Here is a 20,887-nt window from a genome sequence, read left to right on the forward strand (position 1 = left end):
TTGATGCTAAATTCATTGTCAAACACATTCAGGATTCAGGGGCTGATTTTAGTAAAACGTTTAGATGATGACATTTGTGAACTAAAATTGGTGGCAATAGATATTTGACATTGACTTCCACCACTAACCCTAAAAAATAGGGGGGAAAGGAGAAATTAATCCTTTTCTAGAATTCTAGTAGCTTCATTTTACTTATTTTGTAGTTATCGCAGTCTTTTTATACGAGCAGAAAAAGTTCTCAAGATAATATTCATCTCATAGACTCCTTGTTTTTATTAGCCTTCATGAAAAGGTACAACAAATGAAAATTGTGCTAATTAATTAATTTATCTATTCTTTTTTAATTTCACTCCGTTTTTGTATCTCGTTTGGGGCCAACTAATTAGATTCACGCCAAAAAATTCTACATTTAGAGTAAAACATGTTGGATTTTTTATCTAATTAGATAAAGAGGTGTGAATGGGAAATGGAGGGAACAGAGGGAAACGAAAAGTTTGAAATAGTTTCCTATACTAATGCACTTTGTCCCTCATTGGAAGAAGGAAAGAAAATCTTTGTGCTTATATAGAGAAGCGCATCTTCTAGCTCTTAAAGAGTTAAGAAGAACTTGTGCCTTGCGTCGTTGTCGTCGTCACTCGGCTTGGCTTCAGCTTCGACCAATTGATATGATTGATAGTTTTTTGGACCAAAATTCTGACTACCGAAAATTTGCATACTCTCCCCTCTCTCTTCTGCATTTCTGCATTTATTTTCCAAAAGAAAAAAAATGTAAGCATCAGTGTGGTTTACTACCGTTTGTTGAGTTCGACGAAGTTCTGTAATTTTCAATGCCGGTATTACAGAATAGTTGTTCCGTTCTATCCTGGAAAGAATTAATCCAACAACCTTGGGTAATAGTGAGCGGATTAAATTCCTTAAGAAAACACAGTTTTCTGTTGGGCTCGGAACGTTATTTATTTCATTCTATTTCTGTCTTTGGTTTCTGGTTTCATTTTATTTTGCAGAAATTATACTTTCGAATACAGATTACAACAATCCTAAGGAATTTTATTTTTTTTATATTTTGTGTTCATCTTATTTTCTGTTGTGGGAGACTAAAATCCTAGCGATTTTCTACTCATGTTTTGGAGATTCTGACTTTAATCTCAATCCGAGATTAAAATCTTGTGATTTTCTACTCGGTTATTTGTATTCGGTTTGAAGATATAAAAACTTCATCGACTTGCTAATCTGGTTGTGTCAATTTCTTTTACAGAAAAATAACAACAAGTATGAAACAACACAATGCTTCTGCTGCAATGGCTACTGCGTCTTCAAGTCGTACAACTCATGCACCAGCAATGGCACCGGCAGAAAAACCCAAAACAAATTTCGGTATGGACTTTAAGCGTTGGCAGTAGAAAATGTTCTTCTACCTGACCACACTCAGTTTACAGCACTTTATCAGCGAGGATGTTCCAGTTCTGGGAGAAGAAACCCCTAAAAATGAGTGATTCGTGGTCACGGAGGCATGGAAGCATTCTGACTTCTTATGCAAAAACTATATTTTAAGTTACTTGGAAGACAACTTGTACAATGTTTATAGCGTCATGAAAACATCAAGAGAATTATGGAATTCTCTTGAAAAGAAGTACAAGACTGAAGATGTTGGAGTTAAGAAGTTTGTAGCCGCCAGATTTCTGGATTTCAAAATGGTTGACGGCAAATCTGTCATAACGCAAGTCCAAGAATTACATGTTATTGTTCATGACCTCTTTGTTGAAGGTATAAACAGAGTCAATATTCTCATTCAAGATATTGATTATTTCACTAATTACAAATTTATGATTGAAGGTATGGTCATAAATGAAACGTTTCAAGTTGCGGCATTTATTGAAAAATTGCCTCCGCTGTGGAAGGACTTTAAGAATTACTTGAAATATAAGCGCAAGGAGATGACGCTTGAAAACCTTATTGTTCGTCTGCGGATTGAAGAGGACAACAAGGCTGCTGAGAAGAAGTCCTGTGGTAACTCAACAATAATGGGAGCAAATATTGTTGAAGAAGCGTCTACAAGCAACAGAAAGAAAAAGAAGTCGTTTGATCCAAAAAATTACCCGAGCAAGAAGAAGTTCAAAGGTAATTGCCACAACTGTAGAAAGGTTGGACATAAGGTTGTGGACTTTCGTGCACCGAAGAAGGACAAGAAGAAAAGTCAAGCAAACATGGTTGAAAAGAATGGTGAGATGGAGGGCTTATGTGCTATGCTATCTGAATGCATCTTGGTAGGAAATCCCAAGGAGTGGTGGATTGATTCTGGAGCCACTCGCCATGTTTGTGCTAACAAAGAGTTATTTGCCTCTTATGTTCCCGCAGGGCCCGACGAGATTATCTTTATGGGAAACTCCGCAACAACAAAAATTGAAGGAGTTGGGAAAATAACTTTGAAGATGACTTCGGGCAAAGTTGTGACTCTAAACAATGTTCTTCATATTCCTGAAATTCGCAAGAATTTGGTCTCTGCTGGACTTCTTATCAAGAATGGATTTAAGTGTGTCTTTGTTTCTGAAAAATTGTAATAAATAAGAATGATGTGTATGTAGGAAAAGGTTACCTAACTGAGGGCCTTTTCAAGTTGAATATAATAGCTATTGATATCAATAAAGTTCAAGCTTCTTCTTACTTACTTGAGTCAAATAATTTATGGCATGCATGTTTAGGTCACGTCCACTTCAAAACTATACGAAAAATGATTAACTTGGAAGTATTGCCTAAATTCGAATGCGATAATTTGAAATGTCAAATATGTGTGGAATCTTAGTATGTTAAACATCCTTATAAGTCGGTTGAAAGGAATTCAAACCCTTTAGACTTAATTCATACAGATATTTGCGACATGAAGTCAATACCATCTCACGGTGGGAAAAAGTATTTTATAACTTTTATTAATGACAATACTATATATTTCTATATTTACTTACTTAATAGTAAAGATGAAGCAATTGAGGCATTCAAGCAATACAAAAATGAAGTTGAAACGCAACTAAACAAAAAGATCAAAATGATAAGAAGTGATAGGGTGCTGAATATGAATCTCCTTTTGAAGAAATATATTTGGAATATGGCATTATTCACCAAACAACTGCCCCTTACTCGCTGCAATCTAATGAAATTGCAGAAAGAAAGAATAGAACGTTAAAGGAGATGATGAATGCCTTGTTGATAAGTTCGGATTTACCCTAAAACTTGTGGGGTGAAGCTATTCTTACGGCCAATCAAATACTCAGCCGAGTTCCCCATAACAAAACGCAATCCATTCCATATGAAAAATGGAAAGGTAGGAAACCCAACTTAAAATATTTTAAAGTGTGGGGGTGTTTGGCTAAAGTGCAAATTCCTAAACCCAAAAGGGTAAAGATTGGACCTAAAACGCTTGATTGTGTTTTCATAGGATATGCAAGAAATAGTAAGGCATATCGCTTTCTAGTTCATAAATAAGAAAATTCCGACATTCATATTAATATGATAATCGAATCTGATAATGTTGAATTCCTTGAGAATATTTATCCGTATAAATATGAATGTAAGTCATCTATTGAAAAATCTAAGCGATCTCGAGAAGAAGAAAATGAAAGTACGTTTAATGAGAAAAATCCAAGACGTAGTAAATATCAAAGGACAACTACTTCCTTTGGACCAGACTTTCTGACATTTTTGTTAGAAAATGAGCCTCAAACGTTTAAAGAAGAAATGTCTTCCTCGGAAGAACAATATTGGAAAGAGGCAGTTAATAGTGAGATAGAATCCATATTAAGTAATCATACTTGAAAATTGGTTGATCTTCCTCCAGGAAATAAACCTTTGTGTTCTAAGTGGATTTTCAAAAGGAAAATAAAAGCTAATGGTACTATTGACAAATATAAGGCAAGATTAGTTGTCAAAGGGTTTAGACAACGAGAAGGTCTTGATTATTTTGATACATACTCACCAGTAATGAGGATTACATTTATTAGAGTGTTAATAGCGTTAGCTGCCGTGTATGGTCTAGAAATCCATCAGATGGATGTGAAGACAACCTTCTTAAATGGAGATTTGGAGGAAGAAATTTATATGGAACAACCTGAAGGGTTCATGATTCCCGGAAAAAAAAGAAGGTGTGCCGACTTGTTAAGTCACTTTACGGATTGAAACAAGCACCCAAACAATGGCATGCAAATTCTGACCAAACAATGTTGGCAAATGGATTTAAGATTAATGAGTGTGATAAATGTGTTTACATTAAAAACACTCCAAATCATATAGTCATTGTATGTTTATATGTTGCCGACATGTTAATAATGAGCAAAGACATTGCAGATAAAAATGCTACTAAGTGTATGCTTGCTAGCAAGTTTGATACGAAAGACTTAGGAGTTGATGATTTAATTCTAGGAATTAAAATTCATAGGACTCCTCAAGGACTAGAATTCTCTCAATCTCATTACGTTAAAATGATACTTGAAAAATTTAAGTATCTAGATTTCAAAGTCGCAAAGACCACGATTGATGTAAATGTGGCTCTTACAAAGAATCTAGGTCAAAGCAGATCTCAACTGGATTATGCTCGTGTGTTGGGAAGTTTAATGTACACCATGAATTGTACACGTCCTGATATAGCTTGTGCAGTAAGTAAACTGAGTCGTTACACAAGTAATCCCGACCAAACTCATTGGATGGCAATGAAACGAGTTTTGGGGTATTTAAGGCATACCCAAGATTATGCTTTGCATTACTGTAAGTATCCTGCGGTAATTGAAGGATATAGTGATGCAAATTGGATCACTGGGTCATCAGAAACAAAGTCCACAAGTGGATATGTTTTTACAATTAGTAGAGGAGCAGTTTCTTGGAAATCATCCAAACAACACATGCATTGCTCGCTCTACAGTGGAGTCTGAGTTTATAGCTTTAGATAAGGCTGGAGAAGAAGCTGAATGGTTCTGAAATTTCCTGGAAGATATTCCATTTTGGCCCAAACTAGTGGCTCATATATGCATACATTGTGATAGTCAAACGGCAATAGGAAGGGCTGGAAGCGTTATGTATAACGAAAAATCTCGTCACATACGACGAAGATATAATATCGTTAGACAACTGCTCTCTAGTAAAATTATCACAATTGACTAAGTAAAGTCAAAAGATAATGTGTCGGATCCACTTACAAAAGGCCTAAATAGAGAGGCGGTTGATAAATCATCGAAGGAAATGGGACTATGGCCGAGGACAAGTCACCGTGTCGGTAACTCTACCTAGAAGACTGGAGATCCCAAGATCTAGGTTCAAGGAGATCAAACAAAGTCATTAGTGACGGTTCAACATTGTCAAAATTTTGGTCTATTCTCGTGATGAGACAATGTTCAGTATCAAGGATAACATATTAAGGCCTTTTAATGGCTTCTAAGTTTGATACATAGTATATCAAATAGTGTATCTATGGGATAACACGTTTAGGAATCACCTATATAAGTGTGAAGTGTAAGTCGCTTCAAGGAGAATTCTGTAAGGCCAGTTCTCTACGCACTTATGAACCAGGCGGTGTTCATGACTGAAACGAACACAACAATAAGAACCAAAGGCAGTTTCATGACTGAAACGAACACAACAATAAGAACCAAAGGCAGTTAAAGGGTTGATTTGTGACTTATGGCTGTCTAGGTATACACCAAAGTTCGACGGTTCAAAGATATCAAATCTACCGATTGACCGAGTATATCCGACATAAGTTCACTATGAAAAGTTTAAAGGAAAACCTACTTATCCAGATGCAATTAATTATTGCTTGTAAATCACACAATTTTTCATGCATGCATATTTTTAGATAGCCATTCCCCAATCATGTGGGAGATTGTTGGTTTTTTTTATCTAATTAGATAAAGAGGTGTGAATGAAAAATTGAGGGAAAAGATTAGGAGGGAAACGAAAAGTTTGAAATAGTTTTCTTTACTAATGCACTTTGTCCCTCATTGGAAGAAGGAAAGAAAATCTTTGTGCTTATATAGAGAAGCACATCTTCTAGCTCTTAAAGAGTTAAGAAGAACTGGTGCCTCGCGTCGTCGTCGTCGTCGCTCGCTCGGCTCGGCTTCGGATTTGGATTTGGTCAATTGATATGATTGATCCAAATTTTATTTCCCGTTTTCCGTTATTCATTTTTCTTTCCTCATATTTTCGCCCGGATTTTGTTTCGCGGATAATTTCCTAGCGACTAATGGTCATTTTTTGAATCTGCGATCAAACAGAAAAGTATTTCTGCCGAAACAGTACCTCATGTGAGCAGGTACTTTCGCACCTATTCAACCCAGACTATTTGCCTATAAATTCAAAGGTTTGGTCTCACTTTCTGACCACCGAAAATTTGCATATTCTCCCCTCTCTCTTCTGCATTTCTGCATTTGTTTTCCAAAAGAAAAAAACGTAAGCATCAGTGTGGTTTACTGTCGTTTGTTGAGTTCGACGAAGTTATGTAATTTCCAGTGCCGGTATTAAAGAATAGTTGTTTCGTTCTATTCTGGGAGGAATTAATCCAACAACCTTGGGCAATAGTGAGGGGATTAAATTCCTTAAGGAAACACAATTTTCTGTTGGGCTCGGAACGTTATTCATTTCATTCTATTTGTGTCTTTGATTTCTGGTTTTATTTTATTTTGCAGAAATTATACTTTCGAATACATATTACAACAAAACATTCCTTACAAAAGATAACTTTATTCCCATGACTCAAACATAAGACATCTAATTTATCCCCTTCGTTTTGCTGAAATAATATAGTCCGCATGCTTGCTTGGTTTAGGTTTATGCTCTCGTATTTGTTTAAGAAAAATAGTGGTGTGGCTTATAAATCAGAGAATAATAGAGTTGTACTTTAAATGCGGTTAATGATTTTTGTAAATTATGAACATCGGCCAAAGAATATTGTGGGTATGACGTGTAAACTTTTGTCTGCTACTATCAATGGTATATTGACTCGACAGTCCATGGGAAAGCTTGTTTGGCATTGTTAACTTTTGAAGCAAATACATAACCCCCAAATTGAAAATAATTTAAAGTCAAAAGTGAAAGCAGAGGAGAAAAGGCACGAGTGCTGCTGACTATAAAAGATAATACTATTAAAATAGGAACATAAGTTTTATTTCTTATTTTAATTCAGCAAAGGTAAAAGCAAACTAAATACTTAATTCTATTTGGCTAAGCAGGAAATTAAAATTCGACTTCCTAAAAGGTGCGTGAGTACCCTTTCATTTGTCTAATCAGTCACGAAAAGTCAACCGAATTGTGGTCATTTCTGAATCTCATAAACTCAAAATAGTTTCCCACTTTGAGTTAGGGGTACTATAAATAGTTTTACGCAGCGAAACGAAGTCACTTCAATTTTCAGTTTTTCTTTTATGAAAAAAAACAAGAGCCAAACAACAAATTAAAGCCATCGAGTAAAGCAAAGCGAATTCTAGAATATAAGAATCTAGCTCTATTATTATTCTAGCTTGGTCATTACGTACCAGAGAAAAAAGGAAAAACTTTATAAGGTGCTTGTAATTTATTAGCTCAAGTTGAAAATCTTTCAATTTTTTCAACTTTTGTGATCTTGAAAGGAGCCATGGCAGAAGAATTTCAGCTAGGTAGAGGAAACTGGTGGGAGTCGTCATCATCATCATCAACATCATCTTCTAGGAATAATAAGTTTGAAAGTGGAATATTATCATCTACTACTATGCCTTCAGTATCCACCGCACTAAATAGCATGGCAAACAACTTTGGTTGTTGGCAGACAGAATTTGAGGATATTAAAGCTAAATCTTCCTTGAATCCCATGTCTGTGTCGGGGTCTGATAATAGCTCTATGGTTTTTCCTGCTGATTCCCAGAAACTTCACGCCTCTGAATCTTCCGTCGGAGGAGGCGTTTTATCTGGTGGTCCAAATTTGCAAATCGTGGGCTTAGGTCTATCATCCCAAGGACTTGATTGGAACCAACCTTTCTTGTAAGTTTCCTGATTTAAACTTGACAGATTCAATCTAAAGTTTTTTATTAAAATTCTATTGAATATATATTAAAAACTTTAGTGATTTTTTACGTATAGGAGTAGTTTAATTCATAAATATACACTCCATCTGATTCTATAGCTTGTCCGACCAAGATAAAATTGATGTTCCACTAATTTCATATGAAGATTCCACTTGGGTTTACTTATTTTTATTCTGTTTTCTGCACTTTTTGCAGCCGAGGTGACAAAGCTGGGAGTGGTTTTCGTTCCATACTTGAAGAAGGCTTGAGTTCGGATCCAAATTATCAACAAGAAGGATCGAGTCAGCAAGATCATCATTGGACGCAGAAAATATATCCTGGGAATTCTGATGGTTCTTCAGTGAATGACTATAATAATAAACAAATGGACCGGGGTATTTCTTTAGACCATCAACCAGTATTTAATGCTCCAAATATGAGCTCGAATCTTGATAACGCACCATATGGAAGTCCTTCAAATATGTTACAAGGACTCTTAATATCTGATAGTCAGCAAGAATCCAACTTTACAAGTGCTAGATCGCTATATTATCCTCCCTATAACCCATCGAATTGTGACGTCAATCCTGCAGCAGCTGATGTAATGCCTACTTCATCATCTTCTTCTTCTTGGTCTAAATTTCCGAAACAGCAGTGGCCGCTGCCGCCGCCTCACGGCCAGTCGCATTTCTCGGGCACTCCTTTCTGGAATGCCACGTCAGCTGCCATGGAAGATGTTCGCTCAGGTTTCCTCCCATCTATACATCAGCAGCTGCCCAACCCAACAGTTGATATGAAACCTAAGGTAATGGAATCCATAGCAGTATGCCTCCGTTTCATTTTATGTGACAACAACAAAATTTAAGAAATAAAGAAATACTTTTGACATATACCAGTTAAAATCTCCTTATCACTAGTCATCTTAAACGCTGTAAGAGCATGTCATTCGAAGTAAATAAAAAATGTAAAGTAAAAATGTTCTTAAGTATAGTATTGTTATCATTCTTTTGGGAGCAGATTAAAAAAAAAAATGAAGAGTGCTATAAAAATGAAGGAGGGAGTAGTAACTAGATTTTGATTTTTCCTTTTGGTAAATTCATACAAACATGTAGTACTAATATTGATTCATTCATCGTGCTACAGCATACAGCTGAAGTTAGGACTATAAGAACAATAGCAAAGAAAAGTAGCAGTGAAACGTCAAATAAGAGACCACGGAATGAAACGCCATCTCAAATGCCAGCTTTTAAGGTATATATGTGCATGAATTCTCATGAGTTTTTTAACGACAACATAGAGCCTTTGGATTTATTTGTTAAATTTGTTCTATCACATATAGCGTTATATGAGAATATGTTTCTTTGTTCTTTTTTTTTCAGGCGAGGAAAGAAAAGATGGGAGACAGAATCACTACCCTTCAACAATTAGTCTCACCTTTTGGAAAGGTAACAAATTAAAGCTGCGCCTGAAATTTCTTTCACTTTACATAAAGAATACTTAGTAGAATACCATATGTCCTGTATATTGAGAGAGACAAGTAACTTTCTGAATTCACCAAAAAGATACTCTCATTCATTAAATCTTGATTTTGTTTTTCCCCAGACTGATACAGCTTCTGTGCTCTCCGAAGCGATTGAATACATAAAATTCCTCCATGAGCAAGTCAATGTAAGTTTTTCAGAGTTAGCCTTTATTTGTTCAATTTGCTTTTGTTCTAGATAGCTATTCTTTTCCTTTAATTCAGTGCAAGTTAATTTGATCAGAGTCTTAACAAGTTTGATAAGAACCTCGAAACCAATAAAATTAATGAATTCAATTAAGATGAGGCTAAAAGAAAATGCTGCATCTTAATTATAGTCAATACCCGGTTAGAATTTGACATGGAAAGAAAGAAGAATATACTCTATCTATTGTGAATTTTTTGAGGTACGAAGTCAAACTGACTAATTTTTAGCGTGACTTCTAACATAGAATTTTCAATTTTTTTGAAATAAAATTTCATATTTAGAAACTACATAAAAAGTGCTATAAGTCAGAATAACTAATAATTTAAAATATTTAAAAAATATTTGCAAAAAAAATATGGTAAGAAAAAACTTTTTTTAGCTCTCAAATAGTAATAGGTTTACAACCTGATATTATCAATATCTCAAAAGAGTAATTGTCCGGTTGTTTCGTGTAATTTTCATAAAAGATTTGAACTTTTTCAGTACATATGTATACAAATTAACTTCTAATAGTAATTATTAAAAATAACGAAAATAAAATATAATTAAGGAGTGTTTTTGATTTTCAAGTCCCCAAGAACAATATATATATATATACATAAATATTACTCCTTCCGTCCTAATCTTTGTGATTGACTTAGCACAGAGTTTAAAAAAGATCAAATTAAAGAAAAACTTTTGAAACTTATAGTTTAAAACACGTTATACAAATTAGCTAATCATCTCAAAAAGGGTAACATGAGAAGTTTAAAATTAAGTTGTTATTAAATACTATGAAAATGGTTAGTCTTTTTGGGACAGACTAAAAAAAATATCATCTTTTGGGACGGATTAAATAGAAACGTGTGTCATATAAATTAAGATTGATGAGGAAGTATATATAATATGGACAAGTAATTTAATCTCGAATAGGAAAAGAATGGACAAGCTTTAATAATATGTAGTTACATTTCCAATATAACAAACTATACCACATTGATATTAAGCATTTCTTTTAACCATGTCACATTACAGGTCTTAAGCACCCCATACATGAAAAGTGGAGCTTCCATGCAGCAGCATCAGCAGGTAAAACTACATGTTATTCTTCAATAGTGCTACTTTAAACCGAAACTATTAATCGTGGATTGCAAATAAAAGTAGTTTATCCAAATTCTGCCTGCAGACTAGTGATAAATCCAATGTTAATCCAGAAGTAGCAAAGCAAGATCTTAGAGGTCGAGGATTATGTTTGGTCCCAGTTTCTAGCACCTTTCCCGTAACTCATGAAACAACAGTAGATTTTTGGACACCAACATTTGGAGGAACATTCAGATAATGAAGAGGCCCGGACAAGAAGGCAACAACAGATAAATTAATCACACAAAGAGTTGATTTTAAGTTATATACACCGGTAGTCTAAGAAAATTTTACATCAGGTCATCTTTACTTATTATAGCAGGTAATCTGTTTGTAAAAAAAAAACTATTGACTGACGGTGTATATGACGTAAACTCAAGCACAGATTGTATATATGTTCCACTGGTCATCCCTAGGATCTTATCAAAACCCTAGACAAGTGGGGGGATGAGAATGAAAAGGAGGGCCAAAAAGAAGAAAAAAAGCAGCAGCAATGGGGCGATATATTTGACAGTACTAGCATTCCAGGTCCAGGCATATGATGATGATGATGATGGAAAACAAAAAATAAAGAAAGCAAAAAGAGAAGGAAAAGGAAGTGACCCTTTAAAAAATGGACCAGCTCATGCAAAATGATGCAGCTTTGGCCAATATTTGGGACCACTGTATGCGACTAGGGGGGTTGTAATTATTGAAGAATAATTATGATCAAATCTAGTTGATTACTCGTTAGGAATGGGATGATAAATTCAAAAAGGTTTTTTTTTTCTCATTGTGCTAGTTAGTTTACAAAAAGGAATTTTGTTTGTAGCTGAATTTAGTTGAAATGAGGGATAAAAGGAGCTTTTAGCGCTAGCTGTTTATATCTGTTATTTGTGCATATAGCTGGCACTACCATTACTTTAAAACAAAAGAAATGAAGGAATAATTCATTTGATTGGAAATCTAACTTTCCATTTGTTTTTTATATGTATATGTCTGGAATAAGTTAGTGGAACTTTTAGGGATTTTCGGACTTCTTTTTTCTTTCTAATTTACATATTCTTTGAATGAGTAATGGAAGGATGTTGGTGAAGGAGAAATTGATATGTTTTTCTTTTTTCTGCTTTTCGTCTAATGGTTACATTGAACTGCTTCCATTAGAAGGCAAAGAGAAGCCAGAACTCAATTCTTCATTCCCTTCTCCTTTAACTTTTGCACTAGTTTATATTGCATCTTCATTCATTTTCTAAAACTAGCCATCATGTTCCCGTAGTTTGCTGAGTCTTTTGTTAGATATATAGTGAAGAATGAAAATATTAAAAAAAATTAGGAAATCCAATAAATTTAAAATGTCTATTAGAAAACTTTTGTAAAACCCAACAATAACCTAGCAGAATGAAAAGTCACCTAAATTTTCCATTATTTTTTTGGTGAAGCGCGCCGGCTTCCCTTTTGGTCCATCAAAATTCAAGACTCTTTAAATTCAAGTATTTGTTAACAAAGAAGAAATAGGAAAATAGCTTTATTTGATGTGAATTTGTTTTTGTTAAATAGGTTTCACTTGGTGATTATCTTAAAACTTAATTAGACTTGATGATGTACCATAATTTTACTCGAACACTAGCGTATTCACAAGCTTAGTGATAGGCTACTTTTAGTATTGGCATGATGTACTTTAGAATATCTATATTTATGGAAAATTGTGTGGGCAAACATTATTAGCTTTACTTAGAAGCTTAATGAATACAAAAAGATAGCATAAATGCAATCATCACCATCATTGTGCTTTGTGAAGTGCCAATTCGATATTCTTATGTATTAGTATCCAAGAAGTATAACCACGAGTTCCTCCCTTTCTGTTTTACTTTTTATTAGTTTCCTTTTTTTTTTTTTTTGCTGATAAATATATTAAAGACAAAATTTAAAGAGTTTCATTACTTTTCAGTACACAAAGTTGGTGTTTTTAATCTTAGATGAATGATATTGTAAAGGATCATGTAGATGCTTGTTCTCTTGTTTCTCTCCAAGTTCATGGCATGAATTCCATCCATTTACCATAAAAATAAATTAAAGAATGCATATAATTAAATAAATATATAGGAAAAATTAGGCAAATGAAGTCGGTGTTAAAACTTGTCATATTATGTAATTGATACAGGAAATACTAAGCTCATAGGAATTTCTTTAATAAAAGTACCTATACGTTCAACTTCTTGTACTTTGAAGAAAAAACAGAAAATGTAGTTTCCAACCAAAAGGAGCATCAAGTTAAAGTGGAGTTGTTCAATTGACTTCAACGAGCAGCTTGAGGTTAAATTTTTGTTATGTTAACTATTAAAAGGAGTGCTCCACTGCATTATTAGAGTGCATCCAGAGAAAGTCGCAATATTTTAAATATTTCTCCAGAAATTATAGTTTTAAAAACTCGGAATCGTGTGGGTATTACTAGCGATTGTTCGGTGTTTCTATCGTGTAAGCAAACACATTAGCAAGAAATCAATAGTTTAATGAGGCAGAAGCACCTAATTAAGCTACTAAGGTGCCCACTAACTTGTGCTTTGAGCATAAAATATTAAATTACCAACGTGCAACTTATCAACAATATTTATCATTATTCATCTTGCCAAACAAGCGGACATTTGAGTTTGGAGATGGATGGATGATAAAAAAACAAGGATTTGTTTTTGCATCAGCCACGGTTTATTTGGCAATCATACGGCAGTCTCATGCCACTTAAGGTGAAGATGGAAAGCTGAAGGCACAGTCTCACGCTCATTACCCTTATGCAGATTATTCCTTGAAAAGTCATCTAAGTTTAGAGCTATATATCCTTTGCAAAATTGAGATTTGAAGATCCTAGTATCTTGATGTTGTTATCCATAATATAAAGCGCTGTATGTCATCAACATTATTAGATTATACTAATGAAATTTTGAAAAAGAGAAGCTAATTGTGCAACATTTTCTTTAGCCAATGCCCAGTTAGTGGGTAACCATTTGCATTTCTTTTTGGTTATAGAACATAATGCAATATCCTGCCACTTTAAATTAGTCTCGGAGCTATGTAACTTGTTCCAACAGCAAGAAGTCACATTTTACTTTCAACTGGTTGATAGTTCTAAATAAGAGCTGCATTTGTTCCCAATAAGCAGATCCGTACTTCAATAAGAGAACTCAAAACCATATCAAAGTTACCAAAAGTGAAATATGCTTCACACCCACAATGTCCCTGACAATACCTTAGCTTCTGTGATGAGTGAAGGAGATATCAAAATGAGTTAACAATTAGGATAAACAATATCCAAGATTTAGCAATTGCAAACTATTTTATACTGCGATTTTCTTGATTTTGACTACACATCTTTACACCGAATCAGATGCATATAGATTATATACCCGGTAAAGCAAAAATAAAATTTGCAATCAGAGAGATAACACAATGACTGTCTTTGTTGAGATTTACGGAATGAAAAATATATGATGCAATATTATGTTTGTAGAAGAAATTAGGCTGCACCCCCAAAACTTCCTTGGGAAAAGCCTGCTGCAATTCAAGCTCAGATGGCTGTCTAGAGCCATCCCCAGCAAAAGTTCCAGCACCATATGGTGTTAGAATGAGGAATTCTCCATTGCAGTTACTCGCGCATTCTAGAAGATAACGAGAGGAGAGAAGAAGAAATGATGTGAAAGAGAATTCTGATTCTGTTCCATTCAGTTCAAAAGCAGTACATATATAAATCGATCAAAGTAGGTCGGTAATGACCAATAACCGTCCAAAACGCGACCATTAACGTGTGGTCGGTATTTTGAAGGTTGGAAGGGCATATCGACCAAAGTTGGTCGGAAATTATTTTTAATTTAATTTAATTTTCGGCAATTTATTTTTAATTTAATTGACCGACCAAAGTTGGTCGGTATTTTAATTATGTAATTAAAAAATGCACCATCTGGGAATCGAACCGGGGTCTGTACTGTGGCAGGATACTATTCTACCACTAGACCATTGGTGCATTTTGTTTTAAGACTGTCTTTTATTTCATTTATACTCTTTAATCTTATTTTCGCATGAAAATAACCGATCAATGTCGGTCGGTTTTATTAAAAAAATAAAATTACCGACCGAATTCGGTCGGATTTTTAAAATGACCGGCCGAATTAACCGACCGATTGCGGTCGTTTTTTTAAATATTAATTTTAATTTATTTTAAATCAAAAACCGACCAAAGTTGGTCGATTTCTTAAAAAATAAGTTTCGCGGGACTCAAAAATAGTTTTTCGCATTTTTGCGCCAAAGAAAACCGACCAAAGTTAGTCGGTTTCGTAAAAAAAATATATATATCGGGCGGCGCACCATGCGCTGCATTAGTAGAAAAGTTCAAAGGCCTATTTTTTTCACTCTGTAGGAAATTTGCCCTAGCGCCCTACGGCGCATGGCGCGGCGCGGTAGTGCATATTTTTCAGAGTAATCTTTTTTTCTCACTTTTTAACATCCAGACTTGGTCCTTGACCCCCGAACGTGATCTCGGTTTAATTTCTTGGGCTTCTACTCAGTCTTCAAAGCTCCAAATTATCTATTTTAGCTCCAAACTTGCTTTTTTAATCGAAATCACATCCTAGACAACATAACACACATAATAAGCATAAAGTATTAATAGTTAGGCTCAAATACAACCAAAGTGTAGTAATTAAAGTGCAAAATGTAGCTAAAACACGAGCTCCTAGCCTACCATCAACACCCCACACTTAAACCATTGCTTGTTCCCGAGCAATCAAACTACGCTTCACATACAAATGACCTTTTCATCAAACAACTTCCCTAACCCATCATGCCAAGAATATTTTAAAATAGACTAAGAACCATATCATAACATCCTAGCATTAAGACTCGACTAAAAAACACCACGTATTTTCTAAAAACCTTCTCACTTACAATAACACAGAAGCCAAAGACATTACCTTTCCTTTGCAAATCATGTGCCCTCATACCAAAGATAGAGAGTAGTTCCATACACAATAAAATTCAAGAACAAATAGGAACTCAAGATAGAAAGAATTAACTCACTCTCAGAAATAAAACTCATGCGCCACAAAAAACGTACCATAGGCTTGCCCGTAGTGTAGTACTCTACTAATTTGAGCTCATTCAGTCAAGGATTAAGTAGGACTTTAATTAGTTGTAATGTAGACTGCGGGACATGTAGGATACATTTGGATATAGTGACTACACCTCCTAAGCACTTTAATACATATACATTAACACATTAAATCCCACACTTGTGTCGAACCAAACCCCACCTTCACACATTATAACACCAAGCTCCCAATATCCTTAAGCACAACAAAATGAGAACTACCACTAGCAAGGTATCAAAATTATTCTCTTTTCTAATACATACACAACTCTTTTTTTCTTCTCTCCTAATTTCTGATTTTTTTTCCAAGTAAACTCACTTTTTTTTTAATTTCTTACAAGTGACCCTCACAATTTTTCAAACAATGCACCTTTCTCCTTTTTCAATAATTCCACTCAAAAATCCAACCATAACCCCACTTAGCTTTTATACATATCATAAATATTTTAAGTGCTCATGAGAGGTAAAAGGTTCAAATAAATGGCCAATTCAACAAATAGGTCACGCTTGTAGTGTGGTTGCCAAAGAAATAGGATTACAGACTCAAAGGGGCTAATACATCACAATTAGGTGGGTAAAAACATATATCTAACTCAATAAAGAAATACCTATATCACTTCCTAGACAGAACAAGACTGCCATTTCGCTTTGCAAACACCGAGAGAAAGTTCTAGACATCAATTGACATGCACAAAATATCAACAAATACCTAACATACACACTGGCACATAACTCACTTAGGACCAAATCTATCCCGACTCTCTAGTAAAAGTAGTTAAGCAACATCAAAATCAAATAATTTCAGGCACTTATCCAAGAGTCAAAATCTAAGCCTAGGCATCACTACTAAGGCACTCTGTAACGACCCGGTCGGTCGTTTTGACTATTGCAATCCCGTTCCCCCATTTACTGCTCAAATTGTGAATTACAGTTGTTATTTAGCTTGCCGGGGTAATTGGTTTGGGTTCGGTGAGGTTTTAAAATGATTTAGAGTGCTTAGTTCCAAGGTTTAGAATTTAAGTTGAAAAGGTTGACCGGATGTTAACTTATGTGTAACGATCCCGGAGAAATTTTGCTAAGGAAATTAAGGTTTGGTGGTGCCGAGGTAGATCAATTAGTACAACGATTATAGAAACTTTTTAGGTTGAACAATGCACCGATGTGTAAAGGAAAATTTTGTCGGAAAAATGTCATTTCTGCGACCACTATGCGGTCGCAAAATCACTCTGCGGACCGCATAATGGTCGCAAAGTGGATTAGAAGAGGGGCAAGATTTGAGAAAAATCTGCGGTGCACTATGCGATCGCAGACCTATTTTGCGGTGCATTATACGACCGCAGAACAAGTATGCGGGCCGCATAAAGATCGCAGATCGGGTTAGTAATGCCCAGCTTTGGAGGACAAATTATGCGGCGGATATGCGTACCGCATACCTGTTATGCGATCGCATATGCAGACCGCATACCTGTTATGCGATCACATAACTGCGTCGGAGCTTTCATTCTTTCTAATTTTGACCCGACCCAACTTCGATTTATAGCCCTTGAAGCTCATTCTTTAGCCAAAATCTGATATTTTAGAGAGAGGTGAGAGCATTTTAGAGAGAGAAAGTGAAGACTTAGTCATTTATCCATCAATTCTTGTTCAAGGTTTGAAGATTTCACAAGGATCTTGCTAGGGCTTCAAAGAGGTAAGAATTTCTTTCCTCAATCCTTCAATTTCGGGTTTGGAGTAAAAATGGGTGATTTATAGTATGATTCTTGAGTGTAAGAGTATTATGTATATATACCAATAAGGTTGTGGAAAGATTGTTAAGTTCAAATGGGTAAGGATTGGTTTGAAAATGGTATAAATCTTTATATGCTTTAATTGAAGATTTGAGGGTCGAGTTGGTGTCAGATTTTGGTGAAATTTATATGGTTAGGACTCGTAGTTAGATGAGCGTTCATATTCTGTAACTTTTGTCGGGTTCCGATACGTGGTCCCTGCGGGCGATTTTGAGTTAATTTCGGATTTTATTGGAAAAATTAGTATCTCCTTATGGAATTAATTACAATAATTGGTATTGACTGAATCGAATTAATTGTGGATAGATATGAGGCTTTTGGAGACCAATTCTCGTGGAAAGGGCATAGCGGAATAAAGAATTACACGGGTTGAGGTAAGTAACAATTATAAATCTAGTCCTGAGGGTATGAAACCCCGGATTTTGGTATCATGTGATTATTTTGGAGGTGGAGCACATGCTAGGTGACGGGCGTGCACCGAGGGGATTGTGACTTGGTCCGTCCCGGGAAACTATAAAGTTAAATAATTTATTGTTAGCTATATGATCTCTATGTGTTGAAGAAATTTGACTATAATTCATGTTACAAATCATGCTTAGGCTATGTTATAGTACTATTGAGACCCGTAAAGGTCGCGTACTTGTTGAATTATTTGCTTTTGTTGTCTTGTACTCAGTCATGATTTTTCTTGCGTATTATACCTTAGTCTTTCTGGATATTTGTTGATATACTATGTTATCTTTGTTTGGGCTGATCTTTGTGATTCCTGAGAGCCCGAGAGACTTGAGAGGTTGAGGACTAAGTAAGGACGAGGGCCTGTCGGTGAGGTAAGGATATTATAGAATGTGAGTTATCCGTACAGGATATTATAGCACGTGAGTTGTCAGTGCAACACGTGAGTTGTCCGTGCAGATTATGGCACTTGGATTGTAGGAGCCCCTCTGAATTCTGTACACACCCCCCAGTGAGCGCGGGTACCCATTGAGTGTGAGTGCTGAGGGTTGAGAGCCGAGTGGTTGAGCTGTTGTGATGAGCTGAGTGACTGTTGCCTGAGAGGCTGTACTTGCTTTGCATTTGTTGTTGCACTTGGTTGTTATCTGTCATTGTTGTGAAATATCTGAAAGAATTTATATCCGGATTACTTTAAATTGAACTGTATAAAATTAATTTGACTTAAACTGCCGGATTTGAAAGCATGTCTATTCTTTGTTGGAACTACTGAAAGTAAACTATGACTGTGTAGCTCGTCATTATCTTCAGTTCCTTAGTTATTATTGTTACTTGCTGAGTTGGTTGTACTCATACTACACCCTGCACTTTATGTACAGATCTAGATATTCCTGAATATAGCGGGTGTTGATCATTTCGTGCAGTTAATTTTCAGGAGATTTTGAGGTAGCTGCCGTGTTCCGCAGACCTTGTCTCTCCTTCTCTATCTCCTTGTTTACTGTATTTGGTCTCAGACTATTATAGACCGTATTTTCCAGACTTGTACTCATATTAGATGCTCATGTACTCAGTGACACCAGGTTTTGGGAGTGTTGTATCGAAAATTGCTAGATCTTTGGTATTGTATTAAACGTTACGTTTTTAAATTTAAAGGAAATCGTGGGTTATTGATGTTGTCGGTTTGCCTAGTACTGAGATAGGCTCCATCACGACAGGTTAGGATTTTGGGTCGTGACACACTCACTACTCTCAAGGCACAACAAAGTATAGAACAATTATCTCTATTTACCACCAGAGCACAAGACTTCCCTTTTTCTAATAAAAGAAAAATTAACTACACCCGATTCTAGCAAAACCCTTGGAAAAGAACCACAACACAAAGAAAACCTAAGGGGAAATTGTTACACTACCTAAGAAAGTAAAACAAAGATGAAAGAATTGTTTTTTCCTCGACCTTGATCCCTCAAGAAGACAGTCGAGGAAATCCATCGTTAGAAAAAGTCAAAAAAAAGAAGAAGAAAACAAACACATATACATATATTTATATCCCCCACCCTACACTTTAAATTGTGGCATGTCCCCATGATAGACAAATAAAAGCAAGAGGTAAAGGAAACTCCCCTAAATAATCTAGTCGGGGTCTGAATCGAAGTCGAGATCTATTTTGCACGCCTGACCCAATGCACATATCCATGCCGAGAGCTTTTTTCTGACTTCTTTGGGTACACCCCACACTTATCATGCTTACTCTCTCCAGTTCTCTCCTTTAGGGCCCCCATTGCTCCTTCTATCTTGAAGACTACCTTTTCATCTCCCACTTAGGTATGGGCTGCCTTTCCTGAATGTCCAGAATAGCTCTCCCAGTAGCCAAGAAGGGTCTCCCTAGAATTAGAGGGATCTCCCTATTCTCTTCCATATTCACCATAATGAAGTCCAAAGGGAACACAAATTTGTCCACCTGTACTAGAACATATTCTACTATTCCTTCAAGTATGATTGTGGTCTGATCCGCCAAATGCAAGAACACAGGTATCGACCTGATTTATCCAATCTCTCCCTACAATTTCCTGAAAATAGACAAAGGCATAAGATTAATAGAAGCACTTGAATCATACAAAGATTTTTCAAACTTAGTACTTCCTAAAGAGCAAGGTATAATAAAACTCCTTGGTCTCCACACTTTTGAGGGAGATTATTTTACAGAATGGCACTACAATGCTCTCTGAGCTTGACCACCGGTGTCTCTTCCACTTTCCGCTTGTCGGACAATATCTCCTTCAAGAACTTAGCATAGGCTGGCATCTGTGAATGGTAGATTAACATGTATCTGCTTGAGCACATCTAGAAAATGCCTAAATTGTTTGTCCATCTTCTTTCTTCTCTGCTTCTAAGGGAAAGGTAGATCAAGCATGTATTTACTTTCCTCGGTCACCCCATTCATTGCATTCCCATCTTTCTCCTTCCTCTGAGCTGTAGTCTTCCCCTTATTCTTCAGATCATCATCTACCATCCCTTCACCTTCTTGCATGTTACTATTTTTCTATTCCTCCATAATCTCTACATGTCGTTCAATCAACTCCTCCTTTTATTTTGCTCTGGGATCCTCTAATACGTGTCCACTCCTCAAAGATACTGAATTTATTGTCTCTTTTGGATTTCTCTTAATATCAGCAGGGA

At 35.6% G+C, this 20,887-nt stretch overlaps 1 protein-coding gene across 1 annotated transcript; it reads left to right on the plus strand.

Annotated features, from left to right (window-relative positions):
• The first annotated feature begins 7,312 nt into the window (after positions 1-7,312).
• On the plus strand, positions 7,313-11,805 carry LOC104110110 (transcription factor bHLH112-like). The gene is made up of 7 exons (XM_009619536.4): positions 7,313-7,992; positions 8,232-8,820; positions 9,159-9,266; positions 9,395-9,460; positions 9,618-9,683; positions 10,757-10,810; positions 10,908-11,805. The coding sequence occupies exons 1-7, from the start codon at positions 7,610-7,612 to the stop codon at positions 11,058-11,060; spliced, it is 1,419 nt and encodes a 472-aa protein (XP_009617831.1). The 5' UTR covers positions 7,313-7,609; the 3' UTR covers positions 11,061-11,805.
• Positions 11,806-20,887: the final 9,082 nt, after the last annotated feature.

The sequence above is a fragment of the Nicotiana tomentosiformis genome, chromosome 7 (assembly GCF_000390325.3).
Source record: "Nicotiana tomentosiformis chromosome 7, ASM39032v3, whole genome shotgun sequence".
Lineage (NCBI taxonomy): Eukaryota > Viridiplantae > Streptophyta > Magnoliopsida > Solanales > Solanaceae > Nicotiana > Nicotiana tomentosiformis.

Bases quoted from the DNA above. Each gene is read 5' to 3' on its own strand.
- LOC104110110 (XM_009619536.4), top strand. From the start codon at position 7,610: ATGGCAGAAGAATTTCAGCTAGGTAGAGGAAACTGGTGGGAGTCGTCA. The intron at 9,267-9,394 runs GTATATATGTGC...TTTTTTTTTCAG, and splicing joins CTCAAATGCCAGCTTTTAAG to GCGAGGAAAGAAAAGATGGG. The intron at 9,461-9,617 runs GTAACAAATTAA...GTTTTTCCCCAG, and splicing joins TAGTCTCACCTTTTGGAAAG to ACTGATACAGCTTCTGTGCT.